Below are 12,700 nucleotides of genomic sequence, written 5' to 3'. Positions count from 1 at the left end.
TTCAGCATCCTTCTCCAGCATTGTGAGCATCAATTATTTTATTTTTTTATAAGTGCTAGGCAGCTGCTTAGAGGAGCCCATGGATGTTGATTGTTTAGACAAGGTTTGAGGAGCTAGAGAATTTATACAGCTTTGTAAATTGCATCACCTTGGGTTTCCCAACAATGACTGAACAAGCCATATCCCTAACAAACTAATAAAGGTCTAAGACATTGGGAAAAGTTATCTGAGTCCTCAGATATCTTGGGATGCCCAAACCTTTGCATTGTACATAGTTTTTTTCACTGTACAATTGTACAAAACAAAAACAATACACTGATATTGCATAAAATGCTGAATAGAAAGGTGTCATCTTTAACGCTGTGCCTTTTGTGATCATTTCATCCTCTGCTCTCTTGACTATTCAGAGTAACAGACATATTTTAAGCAAGGGACTTCAAACATTTGCACGCCACTGTATATGTTACCTGCTTTTCATCATCGGTTGCACACCTGATGAAAGCTGTACAGCTGAAATGTTGCATTTCTCTCCTTCTTTCCTTCACAGTGTTGAAATAACCTTTATTCTCTTTTCCATAATCCTAGTTAATGTCGTAACTCAAAGCCCATTGGGTAAATTAATTAATTTTACATGTTTTATGTTATCTTAGGTTTCACGGAGTAGGCTCCAGCATTACAGATCACTTATAAAAAATCCATTTTTTTATGTCCAGTCTCTCATACACTTGATAGTAAACACACCACTTGGGGAAACTGAGACATTTTCAAGTTAAAACTCGTCAAATCTTATCTGAGATCAAACATGTTCCAAGACAGACTCGATGCCCTTGCAAAATTTTCCATAAAACGTGATGAAGCAAAAAAAGTTTAAATTTCAACAAATATTTTAAGTCTGACGAACAGAATCCAAGAAAGATTTCTTTAAAACAGTTTTTGTGTGTCAAAATGTAAGCTCATAGAAGTAATTTAATATTAACATAATATCATCACATTTTCATGACAGCTAATTTGAAATAATCATTCATGACAGCTAATTTGAAATAATCATTAAGCAAGGAGGTCGCACCAAAATGGTTCAGACCACACCCATTCAAATGGAAATAACGATCCTGCATAAGCTGAATTTTATTTATTTATTTATTTATTTTTTTTTTGCAAACCTCTCGACAAAAATGTACGCGATGCACTTTTAAGGCCATTTTCTCGATCTTCGCACATTTCTGATAATCAACTTTTCATTTATGCAAAAAAATTTCTGATTACTCTATTTTGGGTCTATAAGGTAAAACGGGGTCTTCGAATCCTTCCATCTAGGCGAGTAACGGCCAAGTTTAACGCTCTCAACACCGGCATTAAAAAGTACGAACGTAGCAGTGGTGGCAATCAGCCCATATACGAAATGAAGAGTTGGAGATTCATTTTGACCGCTGTGTTGTTTAAGGAAGCAAGTTCAAGTTTAGCGTCACGTAGAGCAGGCTCTTCATGGGGAAGCCCAGGCGGTAGTGAAGGGACACAACGTGAGCTGACAACAAGGAACCTCCGGGATATCCGTCACTTCTCAACTATGTGCAAAAAAGGCGGGGGTGCCAAGGAGCTTTACGAGGGCATACTTTAGGAAGGTAAGTTTTTGCATGAGGAATTAATCACTAGGAAAATATATTTATAAGAATTGTAATCATCATATTATTAGTTAATGAACAATATAAAAACACATTTAATATCAAATTAGTCGTTTTGTTTTTTTTAATCATACAGCCTCTTTTTTGATCGGCCGTCTCGAACCCCCTGCTCTTCGGCGAGACGACTGGGAGGTGGAGACGGGACCCCCACTGACGTCAGTGGGCCTGCCTGTTTCCTGCAATAGAAAGTAAGAAGGTTGAAAAAACCTTGAAAATAGTTCTTTTTCCGTAACCGTTCCAGAAAAGCCCTCAAAACAAAGCAGACACATAGCGGAATTGTTAAGCTCAGTCCTCGTAAGTATAACCATTCGGACTCGCTTTGAGAATCACGCGAGTGCGCCTGGGCTGGTGGAGTTTTCAGGAGCTGCAGGTCTCGCTCATGTCTGGAGCCGACAAAACCAGTTTTGTCGTTAGATACGACGCTTTTTTGTTTATTTGCGATTTTTTTTTATGAGGAACATGTCAGATTATTTTTTCTAGAGGTCGTGGAAACGTTGCTTGTTGTACCACGTTTGCCCATTTGTTTAGCTTTTATTATGACGATTAGTATGCCTTTACTTCCCATAACATCAGTTTGTCTGATTGCACTGTGGGCAAATATGGTGGCCGCCTCTTGCATCCCCGTTTAATTTTCTTCTTGTTGTTCCTATTCGTATATATGTTGATTTAGCGGTGCACCTAGAAACCTGGGAAACGCCGTTTGCAACGCTCTTTTCGCGCAGGGGTTTTCCCAGGCTCCGCCCCCTTCTCCCTCCCCCCACCAGCACAGCAGCGAGGTTCTGGCGGCGTGAAATACTAACCTTCACGTGAAAGAATATGTGAAAGAAAAGCCCGAGTGAACGAACGGGGGAGCGAGCGAGCGAGCGTGCGTGCTGCGCAACGTGAGCGTGAGCCGTGCCGGCGGCTTCGTCTCACTCAGACAGGGCGCTTCGCTGGGACGACGGTTAGCACGTTGCATTTTATTGGGGAGGGGGACACGTAAACAGACCAACCGCGGCAGCACAATCAAATAAGATGTGTAAGCCGACCTATGTGTTTTGGTTTATCCTCTGGAAAGAAGTACCTAGACTATCTTGTTGCTTAGAGGTAAGCAAACCCATCATGTGCACCGGCGTCCTGCAAAGACAGCAGCGACGCGACGACGCCCACCCCCCTCGCCTGTTGTATGTTTTGCAGCGGAATTACGCGTCTAACGCCGACTGCTGACAATGTATCACCGGAACGGATCGCGCGAATCTACTGGCTGCTCTCCTGTTCCGCTTCTGCACGCTGACAGACATCAACAACAACAAAGCCAGGAGAGACTGGCTCTTCTTCATATGCTGTCGGCTTTTTTTTTTATTTTGCTATTAATAAGGGGCCGTTCGACGCGATGTCGCCTTGCCGTTTTGCCTTTGTTTTGTATCGGTCCAGCTGTCGGTGCTTTTGGCCCCCTTTCCTAGTGGGTTAGATGGGCGACAGCTGCGGTGAATTTCCCCACGTCCATTTGCCGATAAATTATTGCAAGTGCCCAAGTACCCCTGTGCAACTTCACCAAAACTCTGATGGCAGCAGCTATAGCATGGCAGTGCAGATTCGGTCGAATATTCGGTTCACGTCTTGGTTTGTCCCGCCTGGCTTGGCCTCGGCATCTCATACTTTAAGCCATGGTAAGGTACTGGGTTTAATTCACACGTTTATTCAGAATAGTGTGCCCACTGTGTGTGTGTGAGTCCGTAATATGTTAGAAGAGTAATGTGGGCATTGCATAATAATAAAGAACGAAGCAACTGTTTTTCTTATTTTGCACAGCTGCGAATTTGCCGGGGTTCAAGTTTCGATTTTGGGGGACCAGAGATCCAGGTTTTGAACCGTGCGTTTTCATTTGAACATTGGTTCAAATGGACCATCCATCCAAAAGGAGCTTGCTCGAAGGTGGAAGACCTTATGGAATACAGTAATAGACATATGTTAGGTGCAGTTTCTTACCAATGTGCAGAAAGTCATGGAATACATGATGTAATATAACATTTAAAACAAATCTGAAGCTGAAGAAATCAAACGTAATTTAGGCGCTTTTTTTTATTTTTTTATTAACTCGATGGCATTTTAAATAAGAGCCAATGTTGTTCAATAACATCAGTACCGTTACAATCCGTATAAAAGGTTATTAAAATATTTTTCAGACATTTCCATGCTTTGTTTATTCAAGAATGCTTTCAAACATATTTTGGCTTAACTATGCATTCATAGTTTTAACTTTGTGAAGATTTCTTAACCTTTGATAAAATAGCCAGTGAATGGTAAGGCATATGAACAAAATTATATTGTTTAATAGGTTAGGTGTATTTATTATTGCCAGGAAATATAGCTGTTAGGAATTTCTCTTGGTTTTACATCCATACACATAAGAAGGTAAATACAATCACATTGTCACAGTATTATTTATAGATATTGCACAAAACATATATATATATAAAAAAGTACAGTAGGATTACGCACCCGCCCAGTAATATATTAAGTAAGCCCTTATAAAATAAACATAATTTAGATTAGATGGTGGAGTTTAGAAATCGGGGAATGACAAAGATAGCAGTAGGAAAGAAACTGTTTATATGTCTAGTAGTTTTTGCCTTAAGTGACTGGTTGCATAACTGCAAAAGATGGTTGCCTGCGTGAGCGTAGTCTTTGGTTATATTTCTGGCAAGTTTCCTGACCCGTCAAGTCCAGTTTTACGCCTACATTCTTTTCTTTGGTCTGAATAACTCGCTGCAGTTTGTTTCGAGCGAGCAGATGCATTGCCATTTCAGACAGTTATGGAGAAAGTGAGAATGTCTTCATTAACAGCTGTATAAACTGCATCAGCAGTGATTGGGAAAGGTTATGCTTTTTAATTTTTTTTTTTAATTTGATTGAGTAAAAACACTGAACCTTTTTGGTTAAGAGTAGTTGCAGTTTCATCTTAGTTCAGACTGTGAGTGATAGTTGTGCCAAGAAATTTAAATGATTTCACAGTGAAGTCATTTATAACTAGGAGTGTAGGAGGTGAGGATTGTTTCCTATACATGTTATTAAGAACCAAATAATCATTAAGGAAAGTTTATTGAATGTCTAAAGATTTGAACAGTAATGAAAAGATTTTGGGCTGTCTTTCTGCTGCTGACTCCTTAGTATGACAAGTTACTTCACTCGACAATTCTTTAATTGCAAGACTATTGGGTCAACTATTCTGTACATGGAAAGGACCATGCTGTAGTGTTCATAATGCAAATGTGCATAGCCTTTGATCAATGTGTGCCCAATGCAAGGTTGTTTACAGCCTTTTACTTCTTGATGCCAGGTTAAAATTTCATTCAACATGAGCCTTACCTGAATGACGATCATGTGGGAAATGAATGAACAGAGTTAAGCACATGAGCGGAAAGTTTTACTTTAATGTTGTACTCTCAGTCATTTGAAAATGAAATGCAAGAATATCTATATATTATCCTAAAGTGTTGACTTTTATTTATTTTGTAATGTTGCCATTTTAATTTTCCGTTTTCTCTTTTTTTTGATTGTAGAGTTGCTAGATTCACACCAGCATTAGTAGTGTTTATAGCATATCTAGCGCACACAGTTTAACAGAAGGACTATTTTAGCTTGAATTTGCTAAAGGAAAACAAATAGGATGGATTTATTTCTATGTGAAAAAATAATTTTAAAAAGCAGTTTGTTTTGGCTGTTTTTGAAGGATTATATGACCCTGGCAAGTCTGTGATACAGATGTAAATGATAGTCATTTTTGTAAATGTTAAACTTTTCAGGTACTAGATAAAAATATTTTAAACTTATATTTGAATGACATTTTATTTGCTCGTAAGCTGGCAAAATAATTATTTAAAGAAACAGAGTTGCTCTGCTTAATTACTGACATTCTAAATGTGTACTTCCATACAGGTATATATACCAGTACTACATATTCTGGCTGTGGTCCTGTTGCAATGAAGTAAGCCAAAATTGAGTCTTCAATAATGGACTAGTAATTTGGGAGGGGAAAAAAGATGCCACGCACAAAACAAAATAATCCTAAAAACCTGAAAGGTAAGAAAGTATTTATTGCTTGCATGGAGCACAAGTACAAAAGTTTTGTCCCATAAATATCTGGGTTTGTTATATTGTTGTTGTCGATAGGCATTAATGATGATTGAAGAGTTATATGCAATTTTTGTGGTGTATTTCTTTTTACCACCAAATTTAATAAGCCCTTGTGTATTTTGCCTAGCAAGTTAACATGGCCTGCTGCCAATTTCAGTCGATTACATAGTGTGTTAATGTCGGGTGAGCTCAGTCATGGAAAATGTTTGACCGTCTTATCAATCCTGTCATAGTGTTGTGCAGTTTGGAGCTACAGAGACTATGCTTAAATGTTTTTATTTTTGTGAAACTGGTATAGTGTGTTTTTTTTCTGTTACTTATTTTAAAATGTACTTATCTATTGTATTTTACTAGAGCAGGCCTTACACATGCAAGAAATAACTTTATTTTGCTTTATTGTTCTGTACACGTGAAAATATTATTACTACTACAGGGCATGACAAAGTGGATTAAGAAAGTATGTAGACCCCTTCAATATCTGCACACTTTTTATTGAGTTGTAGATTTATTTTTAAATGGGCACTCCATAACCCATAATGACAAAGTGAAAACATGTTTTCAGAAAGGCTTGGAAATTTAGTAAAAATCAAAAACTGAAATCTCTCATTCATATTTTCACAGTCTTATAAAATTGTAAGTACAGTACACCCCATGAAATGTTTTTTAAACATATGTTGACATATAAAGTTTTGATCTTCATTTAAATAGCATCTTTAGACAAAAGTGCTTCCATGGAGAGAAAATAAAAATGAAATTTTTACTTTTCATTAATTTTATTCAATGAAAAATGAACAAATACACCATCAACTAAGGGTTTAATAACTAGTATTACCCTATCAAGTGGGGGATTCCAATAACTGTCTACCAGTCTCCTTCATGCAGAAGTCTTCCAGTTGAGCAATATTTGAGGGGTGTCTTATTTGCACAGCATATTTCATCCAGCGTGATGGAATTAAGGTCTGGACTTTGACTTGGCCATTGCACTACCCTCCATTTCTTTCTTTTCAGCCATTCTTAGGTGGATTTACTGCTATATTTATGGTCATTGTTATGTTGTATGTTCCAATTTCGGTTGAACTTCAGTCTTCTGACAAATGGTTTCACTTTATCCTTGAGCACCCTTTAGTACAATAAAAATTGATAGTGTATTCTGTGATAATAAGCTGCCCAGGACCTGATGCAGCAAAGTAGCTCCAAACTAGGGCTGCAACTAATGGTTATTTTGGTAGTCGACTAATCGTTCAATTTTTTTTTTTTTTTGATTAGTCCTGATTATTTCATGCCTGACTATTTTGATGCCTGCGACCTGTGATTGCACATCCTGTTCTGGGCTGTAGTGCATATCTTACCTCAGCTACTCACGTCTGTCCACCTGTGAATGTCACCCTGATGTCTCTATATTAACACGATTAAAATTAATAATAATCACATTAAAATAACTAGTGAAACATATGAATTTGAAAATAATCGGATGTTTTTATGTTAGTGTGACCATCACAATAAAAAAGAAATACATTAAACAATACAAACTAAAGTGCACATAGTCTTTAAACACAAAAAGTGCATTTAACTTAACCAAAAATGGCCACTGGTGTGTCTTAAAAAGTCCAAAGGTTTAAATAAATCTTCAATTCAAGTAAAATAAAACAATAATGTACAGTTTATAAAAGATTAAGTTAATATATTCCTGATTGCAGTGCAGGAACGTGAGCATTTCGACGTGCTGTGGTGTGAGGTAGGGCTCTGTTCTTTGAGACAATGTTCCCAGGTGCTGAGAAGAGACGCTCAGAGGGAGTAGAGGTAGCAGGAATACATAAGAATGATTTTGCAGACAGAGAAAAATTTTTTAATCATCACACTCTTAAAGACAAGTGTTATAGTTTATCACATCATGTACTATACTATGCCAAAATAAAAAAAAATAACGGACTAAAATATGTAACAAGGTAATTACTGCCAGCACACCGGAGCTGAGTATATTCAGGAAAAGTACATTTGTTGAACGCTGCAACCAGCTATAGTTGGTTTCCAGTGCAATTTGGAAGCATGCCGAAGCTGAGTATATGCGGCGACATATATTCGGTGACGTACATTCATTGAACTCCACAACCGGCTAAAGTTGTTTCTCAGTGCAATGTGCCAGCACGCCGGAGCTGATCAGTCAGTGCTGTATATTCGTTGAACAGCCAGCTCACGACCACTGGTGGCCCCGGCAGAACTGCAGTAACACTGTCTCTGGGATTCAGTCTCTGCACTAGACGAGCCTACAATCATCAGTGTTTACCCCTGTGTGTTTGCATGCAGCGAGTTCAAGCACAGTTGGCTCAGTGATATACTGAATTTCATCAGTGACTTCAGTTGCACATTGAACATATAGTAATAGATTGTTGCAGTAGTTTTTTTTTTTTTTATATAGTTTTTACAGTTCATTTGCAATGTGTAAAATGATCAGTGTTGCAGTAATTGAGATGATCTTTGCATGAAAAAAAATACATGTTCACATTTTCTTTGTGAATTGTGATGTTTACTTAAAAAGTGCAGCTACAAAGTTTTTTTTTTTTTCTAGTCTGAGATTGGTTTTCTTCAAGGACCTCTCGGTATTTGCATGCATTCATCCTTCAATCAATTCTGACCAGTCTCCTTGTTCATACCAGTGAGAAGCAGACCCATTGTATGATGCTGCCACCACCATGTTTCAGGCAGCAGGATGGTGTCAGGCAGGTGATGAGTGGTGCCTTGTTTTCATCAGTCATAGTGCTTAGAGATCTAACATATCAAAATGTTTGTCTTTTTGGAAAAGAAAATCTTTTTTTTGCCATACTCTCAATTTCCAAGCAAAAGTTAACCAACCCACCATAAACACCTGATTGATGGTATTCTGCTGAGGTGATGGTTCTTCCATCAGACCCTCTCATCTCAGCATAGGACTTCTGAAGCTCAATTAGTAACCATAGGGTTCTTGGCCACCTCCCTTCTTGCTTGGTTACTCCATTTGGCTGGGCAGCCAACTCTAGGAAGGACCATTTCAGTCTCCTTTCATTTCAAAATCATTGAGGCAGTGGTGCTCCTGGGAACACTCAAAACATTAGAAATTGTTTTGTAGCCTTGTCCTGATCTATGCATTGCCGCAATTTTATTGCAAATGCCTGTAGAGGGTTTCTTGGACTTCTTGGCTTGGTTTTTGTCCTGATATGCAGTGTAAATTGTGGGACTTCATATACAGTATACAGGTGTGTGCCTTTCTAAATGATGTCTAATCAATTTAGTTTTCCTTAGGTGGATACCAGTCAAATTCTAGGCACATCTCAGGGATAATTAAAGCTAACCAGATACACCTAACCACAACGTGGAGTGGCCCAGCAAATGGCCTGAATAATTGTACACTGTAAATGAGAGATTTCATTTTTTTCTACTTTATCATTATGGGTTATTGAGTGTGGATTGATTGACCAAAATGGCAAATGTGCCCATTCATAATTAAATCTGCAACACAATAAAGTGGGAGGAAATGGAAGGGGGTGTGAATACTTTCTGAATCCACTGTATATGCTCAGTTCAATATATTAACTTTTACTTTCTTACTCATGTTTCCTTTTTTCCTTTTTCTTCCTTAATGTATCTCGTGAATGGAACATTTTGCACTTTTTCATGAAATCTGTTGTCTGTTTTAGTAAAAATATTCACGATTTACATTGTATGGAGTAGTTTTCAGCTAAAATAGCACAGTATATGTAGATTATCACTGGTTGATTAGTAAAATGAAACTTTTCATTTTTAAATGAGACGAGACAGGCTATTTGAATAAAAATTAACACTAAAAGTGTAACTTTTGTGGGTGTTCTGAGCTGAAAGAATTAAAACTGCATTTGAACTGTGTGAAATGTCTACAACACTTACTGCTGCTACATAAATGCACGGAAGACACATGAGTGCCTCCTAATAGAAACCTAAACAAAAACAACCACCACAGTAGTTCAGTGTGGCAGAGAATATCACATGCACACAGGGTCATAAAGTTGAAGTCAAGATGAAGGTCTGGAATGTTCCATGATGTAACAGCAGTTGAAAGAAGGTAGGGAGTCTCCTAGTTGGGCAGACAGATTTGTTTATATTCTTGAATATAATTACTTCATTGAACTTTGTACTATGGCATCATTTTTGTGTTCCTAGGTGGGACTGAATAGTAAAATCATTTGATTCAAAGGGAGAATACACAATATTAATTTTTATGCTGTATGTTGTTGATATGGTGGTGTGATACATGAGTAACATAATGCTCCTATATATAGTGCAGTGTTTGCTGAGCTTACTGGTACTGCTTATTTTTGCTTTTGTTTTTTATATTCATTAAGAGAGCAGACACATGGTAAAATACAGTTCAGTCAAAGATGTAATCAGTGCAATAATTCAGGCATTGTGTTCCAAAAAATGTCCATCAAACTGAATACATGACTCCTTTTTCCTACATTCCACTAGTTACAATGATTTCCAACAGCACTACAAAAACATGTGGTCATATTGATCGGTGTCCTCTGTATGACTGTGTTTCTGCATTGTCCTTATGATGATAGCAGTGCTACGAGTATATGTCATTATGGCCAGGGAAATTAAGAAGTGGCAGAAAATGCAATTAGACTAAATAAACTTTATTAATCCCATGGGGAAATTCCGATCCATACAGCATCAGAAACATAAAAAACAAGAATACAGGCTCACAGGACAGATAATGCAGCCAAATCGGCCAATCAGTTGATAAGTAAATTAATAAATAAACTTAACAAGTACGTCAGGTGGAAGCATTGAATTATCTGATAGCAGTGGCAGAAACCCCCACCCCCCAGATGCGCTTCTTAGCACATTGTGATAGAATGAACCTATGGCTAAAAGTGATCCAAGAGAGTGCCTCATGGAGGGGATTTTTCTTGACGGCATCCAATTTTGTCACCATCCTCTATTACACAACAGCTTGCAGTGTGTCTGGTTTTCACCCAGTGATAGAGCATGCTTTCCTGATAAGTTGTTCAGGCATTGCGCTTCTTTTGAGCTCGGGTTACTTCCATAGGAGACTGCAGCATAGAACACGCATATGGGAAGTCAACATGTTCTATCTCTTTAAATTCAGATCAAATTTCAGTTACTTTGCAGAATTTTGCTTATAATATCACATTTTGATGACATTCCTTAACAGGTCTTGATCAGGGAACTTGTTGTATTTGTACCTTAGCAAAACACATTATTATCAGGTAATTTTTAATCAGTGCATCTTTGAGCTGTTTTGCTCAACACATTTGATAAAAAGAAACATTGTTTCAGCAACTATTGAAACTGCCTTTACCAAAAGAACCTAATTTTTAATATTAGTTGCTTTAGTTTTAAGTAAAACAAATAAATTGAGAAATTCTGATAATGGTCAGATTTGTTTTCTGTTTCTGATATATTGCAAAGCTGATTCAAAACTACTGGAAGGCTATAAGCTTAATTAATAGTGTGGGTTTTACACTTTGTCAAAATTTACAATGGGTTTTGATGGTATTAACAAACTAAAGATTTCAGTTTGCTGTAATGCTGTTTATTAGTGAAACTGATATCTTCATCTGTAAAGGGTATGTAATTAATAGACCAATAAAGCTCCAAAAGTTGTGAAGTAAAATTAGCTTACAGTCTGTTAACAGTTCTTGATCAGGGAACTTGTATTTGTACCTTTAACAAAACACATTATTATCAGGTAATTTGACAGTGCCGCTTTGAGCTTTCAGATTTCACAGATTTGAACAATAATATTCCATAGTGGGAAGTATTTAATACTGTGAATGATGAAGTTGTTGGATTATTTAGCACTCCTTGAAGAAAGCAGATGTAGGATGTTTTATAGGAATACACAACTGCTGGCAAAGGTTCCAAAATTCTAACTACAAAGTTAAAATTTTAATTACTGCTCCAGCTCACTGCATATCTGCAAGTTTGTCACTGCCTCTACCTGTGTTCCAGTTGTAGAAATATTGAAAACCATTGTAAACTGTTGATTTGTAAGTTACTTTGGATAATAGTGTTAATATAAATACTGTACATCTTAATCTTACATTCTTATGGTAACAGTGCAATAAAAAGACAAATATTCATTAAATTAAGAAAAAAACAAAATAAGAACCAAAGTAATGTTGAGTTCTTGGTAAAAATATTCTGGATGCTTCATATGGAGAAAACATAGTCCTGCAACTGATGCACTTTGTTATTGCATTTCAAGTATATTTCTTTTAGATTTTCTATAATGTACTACCTTGCAATTAAATTTTTTTTTGAACCCCTGCATTTTGTGGCAACTCATTATGCCCTATTCCTATTTCATTAGCATTGAATTTCACATGTTGTAGTGTTTGTTAAACTTTCACCACTTGTGTAGCTTTGACTTGTTTGTTACTTCCCTTTTGGTTGATTGGAGTTTACGTATTAAGGCACTTTTCAAAGGTACTAACTTTAAACTGGGCAAGACATTTCATATTCATCTCTTTGTTGCTTTATGACTCTTGACAGGGAAGGGTTAACTTCAGTGCATTTACTAATATTGGGCTGTCTACAGATTCAAGTTCTAAGTTGAATCACTAGTCTCCTTTGTTTTTTCTCACCTATAATACATTTTTAAAGCTAATGTATAGGTTTTTCATATAGGGAACTTTCTTTCCCTGAGGCACAGTGAGTGAAGGTTTTTAGCAACTGTAACTACAACAGAATTTAAAGCAAAAACAGGTTTAGTAACATCTGCTTAATGGAAACCTCAGCAAAGCAATCCGTTACAAAAAGTCCCATGACTAAATTTTACAAGTATGCAGAATAATTATGGTGATATTCTTTTGAATTTTGCATTTGCACTTGTGTTTGTCTGTTTTTTTTTCCTTGGTACAGTTGAT

General features: G+C 37.0%; 1 protein-coding gene across 2 annotated transcripts in view; it reads left to right on the top strand.

Annotated features, from left to right (window-relative positions):
• Positions 1–1,847: 1,847 nt before the first annotated feature.
• The window catches only part of hivep1 (HIVEP zinc finger 1), a 129,791-nt gene continuing 118,938 nt past the window's right edge, over positions 1,848–12,700 (top strand). The window contains exons 1-2 of one of the 2 annotated variants that reach the window (XM_039736166.1): positions 1,848–1,973; positions 5,598–5,741. In XM_039736166.1, coding sequence (XP_039592100.1) covers positions 5,702–5,741 — 40 coding nt within the window. In that variant the 5' untranslated portion in view covers positions 1,848–1,973; positions 5,598–5,701. Of the gene's footprint in view, positions 1,974–2,490; positions 2,766–5,597; positions 5,742–12,700 lie in introns of those variants that run through there. The other variant, XM_039736167.1, reaches the window with a different exon arrangement.

Source organism: Polypterus senegalus, chromosome 15, assembly GCF_016835505.1.
Source record: "Polypterus senegalus isolate Bchr_013 chromosome 15, ASM1683550v1, whole genome shotgun sequence".
Classification (NCBI taxonomy): domain Eukaryota; kingdom Metazoa; phylum Chordata; class Cladistia; order Polypteriformes; family Polypteridae; genus Polypterus; species Polypterus senegalus.
This window is presented reverse-complemented; position numbering and strand designations above follow the sequence as displayed.